Below are 15,748 nucleotides of genomic sequence, written 5' to 3'. Positions count from 1 at the left end.
AGGATCACTGTTAAATCCAATTCCTTCCCTGCTTCCAACTAGCTCAGTACAACTGGAGAGAAACACACACAAGCATGATCACTGCTCTCAGTTTACAATTATGACCAGGAGCCTCAATGGGCCTTTACTATATTTCCCCCAATCCACTCCTTTTCTCACTTCCTAGACCCTTTCAAATCTTCTGTATCCCTCTGACACCTCATCTGCCATCCCTTCTCTCAGAACCCAGCACCACATCTATCCGCCCCCCAGGATATGAACCCATCTGGCTTCCTTCCCGTCACTCTAAATCAACTCTCCCACCCTCTGCTTGAGCACTAGATTCCACCCTTCTTGCTACTCAAAGGAATTGCCCAGTAATTCTCCCCTCCACACACACACACAACACCAAATTTCCCTCCCAGTCAATCATTTCCATCATCCCACGAACATGCTGACATTTCTCCCATCTTACAAAAAACAACTGTTGATTCCAGCTACTGCCCTATTTCTCAATCCCCTTTTGCAGCAAAATGTTCAAAAGTGTTATCTATACTCATTTTCTCCACTTTCCCCCTTCCAGTGTCTCCTAAACCCACCATTCCTTGGAAACCATTCATATCCAAATCACCAGTGACCTCTATGTCGCTAATTCTGGGGGTCAGTTCTTGGTCCTCACTTTCCTTGGCCTCTCAGCAGCAGCGTTCAGCACAGTTGCTCAACCTTTTAAACACGTGTTCTGCACTTGCCTGCAGGACAGCACACTCTCCTGGTTTTCCTCCCACCTCACAGCTGCTTACCTGTTTGGTTGAGACATCTGCCTAACTGCTCTATGCTTCCAGTCTTGTTCCCCCACTACTCTTACCTCCAGAATGATCTTCCCAAAGCCCAAATCTCATTCCTATAGATCCCAGTGAGAGCAGACCTTTTTAAACCAGTGCCTGGTACAAATATTATCACCTTATCTTTGTGCCATCACATGAAAAAGGTTAGGAAACACTGAGCTGGAAATTTTCTTAAAGTATTTTTTCAGGATGAGCCTAGGGGTATAGACTTGCCAGGTCTTTTCCCATCTGTGAAAGCACACCAGCTGCTTTCACGCTGGACAACACAGGCATAAAATCTTATGCCACAGAATCTTTCCTTCATAACTTTATAGGTTTTGCTTTGTTGTTCTGTCTTTAGCATTTTGGACCAATCTGAGCAAGTCTAATTTTGGTTCTTCAGAGACAACTTTTTGTCTGTCTATATCCTTATGGGGTTTTTTAAATAATAAAAAACATGGAACGCATCTATGTGTATTCTCTCTAAAAACTAATTTGTGCATTTTAATATGTGAGTTTTCTAATTTCTTCATTTTTAAAAAGTTTTCTTCCATTATATCTTCAATATTACTTCTGGTTCATTTTCTTCTTGCTTATTCAAGAATATCAATGTATTCAGCAATCTCTATTAAGTACTGTTGATTATCATTTAATTGGGTCTCCCTTCTCTGTCATTTCTGTCAATCATTTTTAAAAAACTGGTTTTCTTTCCCTGGCTTTCAGAAGAGCTTCTCAGGTTTTCCTCTACAACATAGATTTCATTTTCTGCAGTATTGATTTTTTTTTTTTAATCACTGTTACTAATGTTGATTTTAACTGTGTGGTTTCATTATTTCCTTCTGCAATATTTCTAGATCTGATGCTTCTCTACTTTTATTTCTGCTAACCTCATTACTAGATTCCTTTTCAACTCAATCCTTGGCCTTATCATCTTCTATTTTTGTAATGTTCATGTTTTCCTGACTTTTCTTTTTTTTTTTGAGAGAGTAAAGCAAACATTTTCTAAAATTTACTTTTGCTTCCTATGGCAAAATTTCTCTAAAATTTTGTACTTCCCATACAGTCTCCACATTTCACAGTGCAGAAGCTTTTTCTAACCCAGTGCTGCCACCACTTCTCCTGGTTACTCATCTTTACTGTTTACCAGTGAACAAGACAGAGGCCCCTCCTTGCTCCCTCTCAAATCTCACATCGGAAGGCTGGTGCCTGTGAACGGCCCCAGATATCACTCTGATGGCTTCTTCTTTCTTAATTTCATCGACTATGTGGATGTTGTGACTTGAGAAGGAATCTCCTGATGGGGCTGCCAGGTGATGAGGAGTACAGTATATTCCTGAGTACTCTGAACCCTCTGCAGTTCCTCCCTTGCAGGAAATAATCAATGAGCAACTACAATCCCCAGAATGCACCTCTCCCCTCCTCTCCACTGTACTTTCTGGTTCAGTTTCCTCAAGAGCCTCTCAATCCCTCATCGTTGTCACCAGCAGCACTTCACTAATGGGAAATGTACTTCAGGGAGGCCTTAATTTTGGAGATGGGAGAATGATGCAGGGGGAAGGGAAGGATTCTGTGTATTGGCTACTGAGAATCCTGCCCACGGGCTGGCAGGTTTTTGAATGGGAGCCCTAGTCCCAAGCACTGTTGAAATTTGCCTTTCTATTTTGTGTCAGACTTGAGATGGTAGGTGACTACCAGAGTTTCTGTTGTTTTAGGCACTCTCAAATCCATCTCATCATTTTATCCATAACAACATATTAGGTAAGTATTAATATTATCCCATTTTACAGTGGGAGAAAGTGAAACTCAGAGAAGTTATAAAAATGATTCCAAGGTCACCAGCTCATGAGTGACAGAGCTGGGATTCAAGGATTTGTTCTTAGAACTAAATGACCATTCTCCCTCTCAGTGTTTTTTCTCTCTCTTTAAATATAATAAAATCCTCATTACATAAATTAAAAGTGTAAAATTCAGTGGCATTTAGCACATTAACAATGTTGTACAACCACTTATCTGTTCCCAAACATTTCATCACCCCAGAATAAAACCCCAAAGCCAGTAAGCAGTCACTCTGAATTCCCCCTGCTCATGCTTTTGGTCGCTTCTGAGCCGTGCTGGAAACTCCATCTTTGCTGCCACTCGGGGGAGTAGATGAACCCTGTCACCGCTGCCTGCCTCAGGCCCTTCCCTGGTACTCTCCAGCAGCCCTGCCCAGGCTGGTCACCTCACCAGCAGCAGGGAGGCAGGCCCAACCGCACCTGCCCCTGCTGGCTGAGGGGAGTCCTGCTCCCTGCGTGAGCCCTGCAGCCTGGGCCCTTCCCTGACGCCCTGTCCTAACTGCTAGTTGCCTGCCTCAGTTTCCTGCCCAGGCCCGGCATTGCTCTTTCATGCACGACCTGCAGTCCCGCTGAGTGGCTTCCAGGCTCTCTGCCCTGACTGCTGCTTCCAGATTAAAATGCTAAATCAGAGCCTCCTTGAGGCCATGCAGTCTGGAGCACAGAGGCCATTTCCTCCCCTCCCCTAGCCCAGCATCTCCCCTCCCTTCCTGATCTGTGGTCCTATAAAGCCCCCATGGGGGATCCACTGGCTGAGGGGACAGCTCTCAGCTCCCTGATAGTCTTCTGTTACCCACACAATGGCCTGAAATCAACTTTGAGGAGACCAGAAATCCTCTTCTATTGGCCGGGCTTGAGGGCCATGGGTGGGGTCTCTTTGCCCTTCCCTTCCCAGCTGAGTCAGCCAGGTCCGGAGCCCCACTTGTGTAGGGTCAGTGTCAGCAAGACAGCAGGGTGGGAGAGGAACACCTGCCAGGATTCCTGACGCTTGGCGCGTGGTGGCAGTCATCAGCATCTGGGCGAATGATCCATGCAGTGGTTAAGGGTAGTTAAGGGTGGGGCTTGGGCTCAGCCAGGTGTCTTCAGCTGTGTCACCTTGTGTGTCTTTCCAGACATCTTTGTTTCCTCCATAGAGTGTCCGTGCTTTTCAGAGTTATGAAGGCAAAAATGAGACAATGTGTGTGAGGTATCTGGCAAAGTGCCTGGCTCATAATAAACTCAATAAATGCCAACTGCATCTATTTAGGGTGAGCCAGCCTTGCAGGCATTATTTATTATTATTATTGATTACAGAACTCTGCACACGCTGTCTGCAGGACTGCAGGGCATGAGAGTCTGTATCTGCACCTCTGCAGGTTTACGTTACTATAGTGCCGGAACACGTGTATATTCTCTTGCCCTCCTTCCCTCGTTAGGTTACCAGTGCATCGCTGAGCCTCTCCTTAAGGCTAGTGATGAATCAGCAGAAACGCTGCCTGGGGCCAGCAAGCTCAGTACGTCCCTGTGTGCCTGTGTCTCGGGGTATGTTTGAGAATGGGTGCACGGCTAGGGGTGCAAGCCTGCAGTGGTGTCTCTGCGTGTCTGTGTTTCTGTGCATGAGTGTGTCCATGTGTCTGTGAGTCTGCTTGGGCTGCCATAGCAAAATCCCACAGGCTAAGTGGCTTTAAGAGCAGGCATTTATTTTCTCATAATTCTGGAGGCTAGAAGTCTGTGACCAAGGTGCTGGCAAATTTGGTTTCTGGTGAAGACTCTCTTCCTGGCTTGTAGACAGCACTGTGTCCTCATATGTCCTTGAGAGAGAGAAAGAGAGAGATCGAGATCTAATATCTCTTCTTTTTCTTACGAGGGCACCAGTCCTATTAGATTAGGGCCCCATCCTTATGACCTCATTTAACCTTAATTACCTCCCTAAAAGTTCTATGTCCAGATATAGTCGTATTGGGAGTCAAGACTTTAATACATGAATGGGGGGCATGATTCAGTCCATAGCAATGTGGGCATCTGTGTGTATGTGTGTGTGTGTGTGTGTTTGCTCATGTGAATGTATATGCATCTGTCCTGGGTTAATGCCCGTGTGCCTGTCTGCACGTATGTTTGTGTCTCTTCTTGCAGCTGGGGTTGGTGGGGGCGGTGGTGAGGAGCTGCACCTGCCAATCACCCCCTCCCACCTGAGGCCAGGGCGCCAACGGAATCAAGCGTGGGCTCCTCTCTGCCGATCAAGAGCTATAAATAAAGTTGTCTCCCTGGCATGTTCCACACCACACGCAGCTCTTTAATAAAATTGGCTGAGATTTGTGGATAAGCCTGAAGCAAAGTCAATGCTCGGTGTCAGTCCCACGCTAAGAGGGGCCTTCAGGGGTCAAGCTGCTTCCTGTATATGATTCCATATCAAAGATATGTCAGCCGGGCGCTAACCAGCTCGTGGAGCGCAGGGAGACGCCGAGCTCTGACCAGATTCACACTGGGGTCTTCCAGGGCTGGGGTGCCAGTTGGTAGGTGGGGAGGGGATGAGCGGACCCAGCCAGAGCCGGCTTCTGTATGGGCCTCAGCTGCTGTTGAGACTAACTCCATCTTCCCTGGCTGAGCTGCAGGAAGGAGGGAGGCCCAGCTTCCCCCCCATTACTCTTCAACACCTCTGTCTTTCAAGTCTAGAAGGGACATGTTTTGAGGGGTTCAGTCAGTGTCTCCCCAGGTCTCTGCTTCTCACCAGAGGCTGCAAGGAGCCTCTGCCCAAAGCTCTCCGCACAGTATTCTGAGAACATGTTGGGGTTACCTGGCTTCCCCAAGCTCCTGGCTGATGGCTGGAGAAATGGGGGTGAGTGGAGTACTGGGGGTTCTGTTCAATCCAGCCACTCGGGGAGGAAGGACATCTAATAGGCATACTGGCCACATTCAGTGAGGCAGAAAGAGGGGAAATCAGAAAAAGTTTGGTTTAATTAAGTATCAGGGAAGATTTATGCAACTTCCTCTCCTTGTCATAAATATTAATGAAGGCAGCCAGGAGCCGGCTCCTACAGCATCCACCGCCCACTAGCCGGCTGGGGAGAGCTGGGGAGGACGGGCTGGAGGTGATGAGGGCAGCAGCTGCCCCTCAAGACACACACACACACACACACACACACACATGCATGCACACAATGCATCTAGCAGCGCTTACCTGGGTCCCCTTCCATGTATTTGGTCACTTAGCCAGTAGGTCCAGGAAAGGGAGCCAGCCCCTTCTTGCCCCCTGGTCAGGCTAGAGTTTGAGGCAGGGATCTCTGGCCCGAGAGGAAGCATGAGTGTGACTGCAAGTAATGGAGTGGGAGCGTTTGAAGGGACCAGGGTTGGGGCCTGGAGTAGGGGGCACTGTGTGTGAGTGTGAACGGGAGAGAGTAAGGATGTGAAATGAGGATTCGCATGAAAGAGCTGCATTTGGATGGAAAACTGGAGGCAGGACACAGCAGGGCAGGAAGGCAGGGGGCTGTGATTGTGAGCAAAGGCCCACAGAGGGCAGCTGCTCGGGGGGGCTCTTCAGAGACACGGAAGTAACAGGTTGATTCTAAGGAATTGGTTCACACAATTATGGAGGCTGACGGGTCCCAAGATATGCAGTCGACAAGCTGGAGACCCAGAAGAGGTGATGCTGTAGTTCTGGCCAGAAGCCAGCTGGCCTGAAGAGTCGATGTTTCAGTCTGAGACTGAAGGCAAGGACAACTGATGACCCAATTCAGCAGTCAGGCAAAGAAGAGTCTCTTGTGAGGGAGCTGGCCTTATTTTTTTCTAGTCGGGCCTTCAACTGATGAGACAAGGCTCACCCACGTACCCACACTGGGGAGAGCCATCTGCTTTACTCAGTCTACCAATTCAAAGGCTAATCTAATCCCAAATGCCCTGCCAGACACACCCAGAATAATGTTTGATGAATATCTGGGTACCCCCTAGCCCAGTCAAGTTGACATGTAAAATAAACCATCACAACAACCTTGGCTCTGTCCAGCAAGGCAGCTCCAGGGACAGCTGGGTCACACCTGGTGTTCTGACCAGAGCAAGGACACCAGAGCACTTACCCCAACCCCCAGCACCTTCAGTCACTGGTTAAGGTGCTCTGTGCTCTGGGCACAAAGCCAGGCAGGGGCTGTTGTCAGGAGTGGAAGCTCTAGGAGCCAGGACACCAGAAGTGGTGCAGGAACCCGAGGGGCTGGGGACACTGGCATGTCTGCTCAGTGTGGCCCTGTTGCTGTGTGGCGTCAGGGTGGCATGGTGATCAAGAAAGTGGCAGGGAGGAACAAGGACAACAGCACTCCTTACTCACTGGACAGATACTGACAGAGCACCCACTGCGTGCCAGGCAGTTCTCCTGAGCCTCCTTGGTGGCTGTGCCCTGTGCGCTCTGGAACACGGCCATGGGAACTGCCAGCAACTCGCAGACAGAACTCCTGTTTTCCTTGCTGTTACAGATAGGGAGACAGAGGCCCAGAGGGTTTTCCAAACATGCCCAAGAAGTGAGTAGGGGCGGGGACTAGAACCCAGATCTGCCCAGCTCCAGCAATGGGAGCAGCCTTCTGGGCTGATGGCCCTGTTCCCTGGGCATCTGTGTGTCTGGTATGCCTCTCTCTAGCTCTGTTGGTGGGAACTGGGAAGATCCAGCTTCAGACCCCTCCTCTCACCACAGGGAGCTTGGGGTAGAAGATGCAATTCAAGGCACAGACACCAATCCACGGACTTCCTCCACCCCTACCCCCACCCCCAGGCCAGACCAATATCTGTCCTTGTGTCACCCACTAAGGCCAGTCAAGTCCAGACTGAAACCTCCCCCATTGATGCCAAAGTCCCTGGAGATGGACAATACTCACAAATTTTCAATGGCTCCCCAAGATGCCAAGCACACTAAATGCATCCTTTCACTTAATTCCCAGAAGAAGCCTTGAAAGGAAGATGATAATCATCTCCATTTCTTGATGAGAAAGTCAAGGCTCAGAGATGCTATGTGACTTGCCTGGGGTCACACAGTGGATCAAATTAGAACTTTGCAGTCCACGATGCCAAATCCCTACCTTCAAGCCCTAGATTAAAGAGTGGTCTCAGCTCAGCATCCGTGTCATCCTGGAACTTGTTAGAAATGTAAATTCTCATGTCTCTCCCCAGATCTCCTGCATCAGAACTCTGGGGGTGACTCTGGTGCCCACTCAAGTTTGAGAACCACTGACGCAGGTTAAGCTAAGCCACCTGCCGGGCAAGGCCACCCAGTCTCACCCTATAACACTCAGGGCCCCGGACCTGGGGGAGGGCTGCCGTCTCGGGCTCGTGCTCTTCTCTGAGCTGACAGGGAGGGCAGGGAAGGAGCAGACCTACACCCTCCACCAGATGGTGTCTTCTCCTAAGGTTTATTTTCCCAGCTGCCTGCCTCCAGCCCAATTCCCACCCAACCTTCCTGCTCTATCCACATCCCTGGTCTCTTTCTCTGGAAGGAAACGTCCCTGTCTCCCACCTTTCCTCCTTATCCACAGCAGAGACAAAGGAGGTCTTGTTTTTGGGTCCTCTGGACCTGGGCCTCACCCTGGGCTTGGTTCAGCCCCTCACAGCTTCCTCCGATCCCCCTGGTCAGCTGGGCCCCATGCACAGGGCCCGCTCTCATGAGTAGCCCCGCCGTGTGCCAGCCCCAGAGCCAGCGGGGATCCAGGACTTGTCATACAGCAGCTCTGAACCATGGACCACTCCCACCTTCCTGCCCCCGAACCTCTTCCTGGCATCAAATATGAGCCAGTCTCTGGTGATACACGGGGAAGGCAGCCTGTGTCAGTTAGCTATGCTACATGACTAATCACCCTAGATCCTGGTGACTTAAAGTAGCCACCATTTGCCATTGCACACTCATCTACAGGTGGGCTGGGCGTGGCTGTTCTAGGCTGGTTTCCCTCCTGTATCTCCAATCAGAAGTGCGTAGGTTGGCTGGGGACCAACTGGCCTCAGGATGTACACATCTGGTGCAGCTGCCACCAGCTGCTGTCAGTGGTGATGGGGTGTCCAGGAGGCTAGCCCCAGCTTTCCTCAGAGCCATGGCATAGTTCCAAGACAGCATGCAGGGGAGGCCAAAGCCTCTTAAGGCCCAGGCTTGGAACTGGCACAGCATGGCTCCCCCTGCATTCTATTGGCCAAAGCACGTTGCAAGCCAGCCTAGATTCAAAGAATGGGCAGGCGGAGCCACCTCCTGATCAGAAGAGCTAGACCACTGGCAAAGGTCGTGGATACAGCAAAGGGTGAAGAATGGAGCTGGAGGCATTTTTGCAATCTCACTAAACCTCACCCTCTAAACCTTCAGACTTGCCAGATCCTACTGTGGCCCGAGGGCTTTACCCACCAGGTATCATTCCCACAGAGAATGACCAAGCCTCCAACATTTGCTTGCCATCACTGTATCAGAAGCTCCCATGGTCCAATTCCCCTCTCCCTTCCAGCCTCACCCCCACCACCATCCCCCATTACTGCCCCACCTCAGTGGACTCTGAGCTGCCACGCCGGCCATGGGCGAGGGGGCGGGGATTGGTAAATATGTGCCAAGGTCCAGTGCTGGGCCCAGCTAGGACAGGGAGGGCAATATCTCCCTCCTGCAGCCCCAACCTACAGCATTTGGCAACCCTCCAAGGGACTGCAACTTCTGTGTCAGATTCACTTGGTATTCGGAGCAACGGTGGGCAAGAGACCCTTGCCAAGCCACCTGCTGAAAGTGCCCTGGTGCTGTCAGCTAGGGAGTGGACAGCCACTGCCTTGCCCCACCCCAAGACACTGTGTGGTATGCACCTGACCCTAGCCCTTCCCCATGTGCCAGGCGTCCGGGAGCAGGCAGCCCAGAGACTGCCCCTGGGAAGCAAGGAGGCCAGACAGTGTATGACCCAGATATCCAGCCCCTGGTGAGTCCCTCATTATCCCATCATACTTCACTTACAAAACACAAAGATAAAATCATGAATTTCAAGACAGCAACTTCAAAGCAGTGTCTTCTTAGCCATAGATTTAAGAAGTAGCTTGGCTTAAGACATGCAGGCAACCTAAGTGTCCATCAATAGATAAATGTATAAAGAAGATGTGGTATATATATACACATACACACATGCACACATACAGTGGAATATTACTCAGCCATAAAAAAGAATGCAATACTGCTATTTGCAGAAACATGGATGCATGTATAGATTATCATACTAAGTGAAGGAAGTCAGACAAAGAAAGACAAATATATGATATCACTTATATGCAAAAATCTAAAAAATAATACAAATAAACTCATTTACTAAACAGAAACAGGCTTACTAACATAGAAAAAAACTTATGATTACCAGGGGGAAGGTAAGGGGTGGAGGGATAAATTGAGAGTTCAGGATTTGCAGATACTATTACATATAAAATAGATAAACAACAAGGTCCTATTGTATAGCACAGGGAACTATATTCAATAACTTATAATAGCCTATAATGAAAAAGAATATATATATATGTATAACTGAATCACTATGCTGTACACCAGAAATAAACATAACATTATAAACTGACTATACTTCAATAATGAGCAGTCATTTATTGATCAATGTGTCACAAATACTTCTAGCATGTTATTTGTCTTCTCACACTATTTTTTCCTTGCATATTAATTTTTTTCTTTATTTTAATATAATAATCTTTTCTATGGCTTTTGGGTTTTGTGTCTTGTTTAGAAAGCTCAATATTATTCTTTTTAAACCGTTTTTGTAATAACTTGTTTTTCAGCTCTTTACATTTAAACGTTTGAGATGGATGGAATTTATTTTGAGGGAAGAAGTAAGGTAGGGATCCAAGCTAACTTTTTTCCAGACGGTTGCCCAGTTGTCACACTACCATTTATTAAATACCCAGTTTCTCCCTTTGATAACAAATGCTGCTTTTATCATATGTTAAATTCTCTTTCGTACAGGATAAATTTCTGGACTCAGTCAATCGGCCAGTTTTTCTGTTCTTACCGCATGACCAGTTGCCACTATGTCCCAGCAAGTAAAAAGCTGAACACACTGAAAAATCAACAACTTTTCTTGGATCTGTAAGTGAAGTGAGGATACAGGAGAAACCATGGCCCCTGAGATTAGAGAGAGAGAGAGAGAGGAGACTGTAGGGAGTCACAGCTTACCAGAGAGGAGACCCATGCGTAGAAACCACCACAGGGTTCAGTGCTGAGGAGGAAATCCTGGCCTGTAATTGATGAATTGCTGGAGGCTCCATGTGGACACATCTGAGAGGCAAAAACTCCAGGAGGGCCCAGTCATGAGGGACCCACCGCAGTTCTGTAGACTCCAGGAGGTCAACCAGGATCTCACAGCCAATGCTAGGGATGAATCCCTTCAAGTTCCTGGCAGGGGAGGAGAAAAGGAACCATTTTGAAACATGCCAGAGTACACTGATCTTCTTAACAAGGTCTGCCTTAACAAAAAACTAGTTAACCAGGGCCTAACTGATCTGGGGGAAGGGAAATACCCACTTCCAGCCCACTCTAGCCATCCTGTCTCACCTAAGCTGGAGAAAAAATCTGGTAAATACTCCTGAACTTCACAATCCAGAGGCACAGACTTGCTAAAACTGAAGAACACTTCCCTGCCCCCAACTCCTCACCACCTCATTACTCAAGGCCTATTTACAGCAGTTTATTTATCCAGTACATCATGTGTGGCTATCAAGAAAAAAAAATCACAAAGCATACTAAAAGACCAAAAACACAATTTGAAGAGACAGAGCTAGCACCAGAACCAGAAATGACAAGAAAGGGTGGGATTATCAGACAGGAATTTAAAACAACTATGATTAATATGCTAAGGGTTCTAATGGGTAAAATCAACGGCACGTAATAACAGATGGGCCAGGTAAACAGAGAGATGAAAATCCTAAGAAAGAACCAAAAAGAAATGCTAGAGATCAAAAACACTGCAACAGGAATGAAGACTGACGTTGATGGGCTTATGAGTAGATTGGACCCAGCTGAGGAAAGAATCTCTGAGCTTGAGGATATGTAAATAGAAATCTCTAAAACTGAAAAGCAAAAAGAAAAAGATTGAAAAAAGCAGAAGAGATTATCCAAAGAATGTGGGATAACTACAAAAGGTATAACATACACATCATGGGAATACCAGAAGGAAAAGAAAGAAAGAATCAGAAGAAATATTTGAAACAATAATGACTAAGACTTTCCCTAAATTAATATCAGGCACCAAACTACAGATCCAGGAAGCTCAGAGAACACCAAGTATGACAAATGCCATAAAGACTACATGTAGGCATCTCACTTCCAAACTACAGAGAATCAAAGATAAAAATAAATCCTGAAAGAAGCCAGAGGGGAAAAAACACCCTACCAATAAAAGAAGAAAAATAAGAATTACATCTGATTTCTCCTCAGAAACCATGCCAGCAAGAAGAGAAAACTGTGAAACATTTAAAGTGTTAAGAGAAAAAAAAAATCACCAACACAGACGTACATATCCTTTGAAATTATCCTTTACAAGAGAAGGAGAAATAGTGTTTTTGTTTTTTTCAGATATATACTCAGGAGTGGAACTGCTGGGTCATGTGGTGGTTCTATTTTTATTTTTTTGAGAAACCTCCATACTGTTTTCCACAGTGACACCAGCAGTGTACAAGGGTTCCCTTTTTCCCACATCTCGCCAACTTTTGTTATTTGTGTTCTTTTTGATGGTAGACAGTTGTGAGGTGATATCTCATCATGGCTCTGATTTGCATTTCCCTGGTGCTTAGTGATGCTGAGCATCTTTTTATGTGCCTGTTGGCTATCTGCATTTCCTCTTTGGAAAAATATCTGTTCAGTTCTTCTGCCTATTTTTAAATCAAATTTTTTTTTGATGTTGAGCTTTATGACCTGTTTATATGTGTTGGATATTAATCACTTACCAGTCATATCATTTGCAAATATTTTCTCCCATTCAGTAGATTGTCTTTTCATTTTGTCAATGGTTTCCTTTGCTGTGCAAAAGCTTTTAAGTTTAACTAGGTCCCATTTGTTTATTGTTGCCTGTATTTCCTTTGCTTTAGGAGACAGATCCAGAAAAATACTGCTGTGATTTATGTCAAAGAGTGTTCTGCCTATGTTTTCCTCTATGAGTTTTATAGTTTCCAGTCTTAAATTTAGGTCTTTAATCCATTTTAAGTTAATTTTTGTATCTGGTGTTAGAGAATGTTCTCATTTCATTCTTACACGTAGCTGTCCAGTTTTCCCAGCACCATTTATTGAAGAGATTTTCCTTTCTCCATTGTATATTCTTTCCTCCTTTGTCATAGATTAATTGGCCATAAGTGTGAGGGTTTATTTCTGGGGTCTCTATCCTGTTCTATTGATCTATGTGTCTGGTTGTGCCAGCACCATGCTGTTTTGATTACTGTAGCCTTGTAGTATAGTCTGCAGCCAGGAGCATGATTCCTCCAGCACTGTTCTTCTTTCTCAAAAACACTAATTCGAAAAGATACATTCATCTCAATGTTCATAGCAGCATTGATTGCCAAGATATGGAAGCAACCTAAGTGTCCATCAACAGCTGAATGGATACAGATGTGATACACACACACACACACACAATGTATTTTTATATATATATATATATATATATATTCATTTATTTATTTATACACATGATGTGTTACATATATATACACCCCCACACACACATATACATACACACAGACAATGGAATAGTACTCAGCCATAAAAAAGGAACAAAATTTTGCCATTTGAAACAATATGGATGGACTTGGAAGGCCTTATGCTAAGTGAAATAAGTCAGACAGAAAAAGACAAATATTGTATGATATCACTTATATGTGGAGTCCAAAAACCACAACAAACTAGTGAATATAACAAAAAAGAAGCAGACTCACAGATACAGAGAACAAACTAGCGGTTACCAGTGGGGAGAGGGAAAAGGGGAGGGGCAACATAGAGATAAGGGATTAAGAGGTACAAACTATTACGTATAAAATAAGCTACAAGGATATATTATACAACAAGAGGAATAGATATTTTGTAATAAGTATAAATGGAGTATAACATTTAAAAAATGTGAATCACTATATTGTACACATATAACTTATATAATATTGTACAGCAACTATACTTCAATAAAAATAAAATAAAAGTGAAGGAGAAATAAAGACTTTCTCAGACAACCAAAAATTTAGGGAATTTGTTGCCAGTGACCTGCCTTGGAGAAATGTTGAATAAAATTCTTTAGAGAGAAATAAAATAATATAGGCCAGAAAAGGTGGGAAGTAGTGTATCAGTCAGCTATTGTCACAATAATCTTATGTAACAAACCACCTCCAAACTACATGGCTTAAAACGACAAGCATCCATTCTTGCCTACACGTCTGTAAGTCACATGGACATCAAGTGATCTCGTCTTGGCTTGGCTGAACTTGAATCCAAGCTGCAGCCAGGGCCCAAGTCTGTTCCATGTGTCACTCATCTTATGGACCAGTAGACCCACTGGGGTATATTTTTCTCACAGTGATGACAGAATCATGTGAAGATAAGCACAACACATTTCAAACTTCTGCTATGAACACATTCACTCACATTCCATTGACCAAAGCAAGTCAAATGGCTGAACCCAAAGCCAAAGGACATACACTCTGCCCACTACGAGGACATGACAAAGGTGTGGTACATCTGTACCACTGAGGAGAGAAGATTTGGGTCCATAATCCAGTTTAATTCAATTTACCTTTCCTGTCTCATTATATGGAGCTAGTAAACCTGAAACTAACATTGAAGATGAATCTAATTATGAATTTAGATGTAAAAAATCATTTTAAATTAGTAAATTAAAATCAGCAATGATACTCCTAAAATCATCTTTCACAACCAAGTACGATTTATCCCAGAATTTCAAAGATTACTTACATGTAAAAAACCAATAATATAATGCACTCTATCAGAAGGAACGGTTAAAAAAAAAAGAGATAACCTCAGTCAGTGCAGAAAAGACAGGATAAAATTTGACACTCATTACTAATTTATATAAACTCTTTAAAAATCAGAAATAGGAGAATATTTATTAACATAAAGAATACTTATCTTAAAACAATAGAATTCTATTTATGGGGACACAATAGATGTCCTGTAAGATTAAGAGCAAAATCAGCATAACTACTTTCATTTTTATTCAATATTTTTCTGCTCCATGCAATAAAATATGTAAACAGAGATAAGAGGTCTAACTATTAGAAAGGAGAAGATGAGATCATTATTTACAGATGATACAATTATATACCTAGAAAACATAAAAGTATCAACTGAAAAACTCTTAGGATAAACGAGCAGTCAAATACAAGATAAATATTTGAAAATCAATTTTTTCCATATGCTAGCAATAACCAGTTATAAGATATAATAGAAAATAGATTCTATTTACAATCGCAATAAAAGCATAAAATATTTAGCAGTAGCCATAAAAAGAATTGTGCAGAAATTATATGTGAAGAATGCTATAAACCTTTATTCACAGATATAGGGCATTAAGAAAACAGAAAGGTATACCGTGCCTGAGAATGGGAAGATGAAATGTTATGAAGATACGAATTCTTCCTAAATTACTATATACATTTAATACAGTTCCATTCAAAAGATGAAATGGATTGGACCAACCTGAGAAGTAATTCTAGTGTTCGTGAGGAAGAATAAAAATTTGAGTATAGATAGGATATTTTGAAAAAAGAGAGGTAATGAGGGGGCATTAGCCTCACCCAATAACAAAACTTATTGCACAGTAAAGCAGTAATTCAAAGTGTCGTTGTTACTGTATTTGACAGACACCTCAACAGAACATGATACACAACTTCAAAACAGACTTTAACTATAAGAACGTACATATAAGACGTTTCATTAACACATAAGTCCCATTAACATGTAAGATACATTTCATTTGGTTGCATATAACAGAAACCCGACTCTTGGGGTTTCACCACTGCACAAGGGCACTGTTTCTCTTATGAAACAAGCTGGCCAGAGGTGGACAGGTCAAGGACGCTGCAGCTATGTCAGGAATGGAGCTTCTCCCTTCTTTCTCTGCCGTGCCTGGAGTACACCTTGCACCCTGAGATTGC

The 15,748-nt window shown here is 44.5% G+C and overlaps 1 protein-coding gene across 1 annotated transcript in view; it reads right to left on the bottom strand.

The window, feature by feature from the left end:
- Positions 1 to 10,889, bottom strand: part of MVB12B (multivesicular body subunit 12B) — a 263,550-nt gene extending 252,661 nt beyond the window's left edge. Inside the window, exon 1 of the mRNA XM_032478454.1 lies at positions 10,773 to 10,889. Coding sequence (XP_032334345.1) covers positions 10,773 to 10,874 — 102 coding nt within the window. The 5' untranslated portion in view covers positions 10,875 to 10,889. The remainder of the gene's footprint in view (positions 1 to 10,772) is intronic.
- Positions 10,890 to 15,748: the final 4,859 nt, after the last annotated feature.

The sequence above is a fragment of the Camelus ferus genome, chromosome 4, assembly GCF_009834535.1.
Source record: "Camelus ferus isolate YT-003-E chromosome 4, BCGSAC_Cfer_1.0, whole genome shotgun sequence".
Taxonomy (NCBI): Eukaryota; Metazoa; Chordata; class Mammalia; order Artiodactyla; family Camelidae; genus Camelus; species Camelus ferus.
This window is presented reverse-complemented; position numbering and strand designations above follow the sequence as displayed.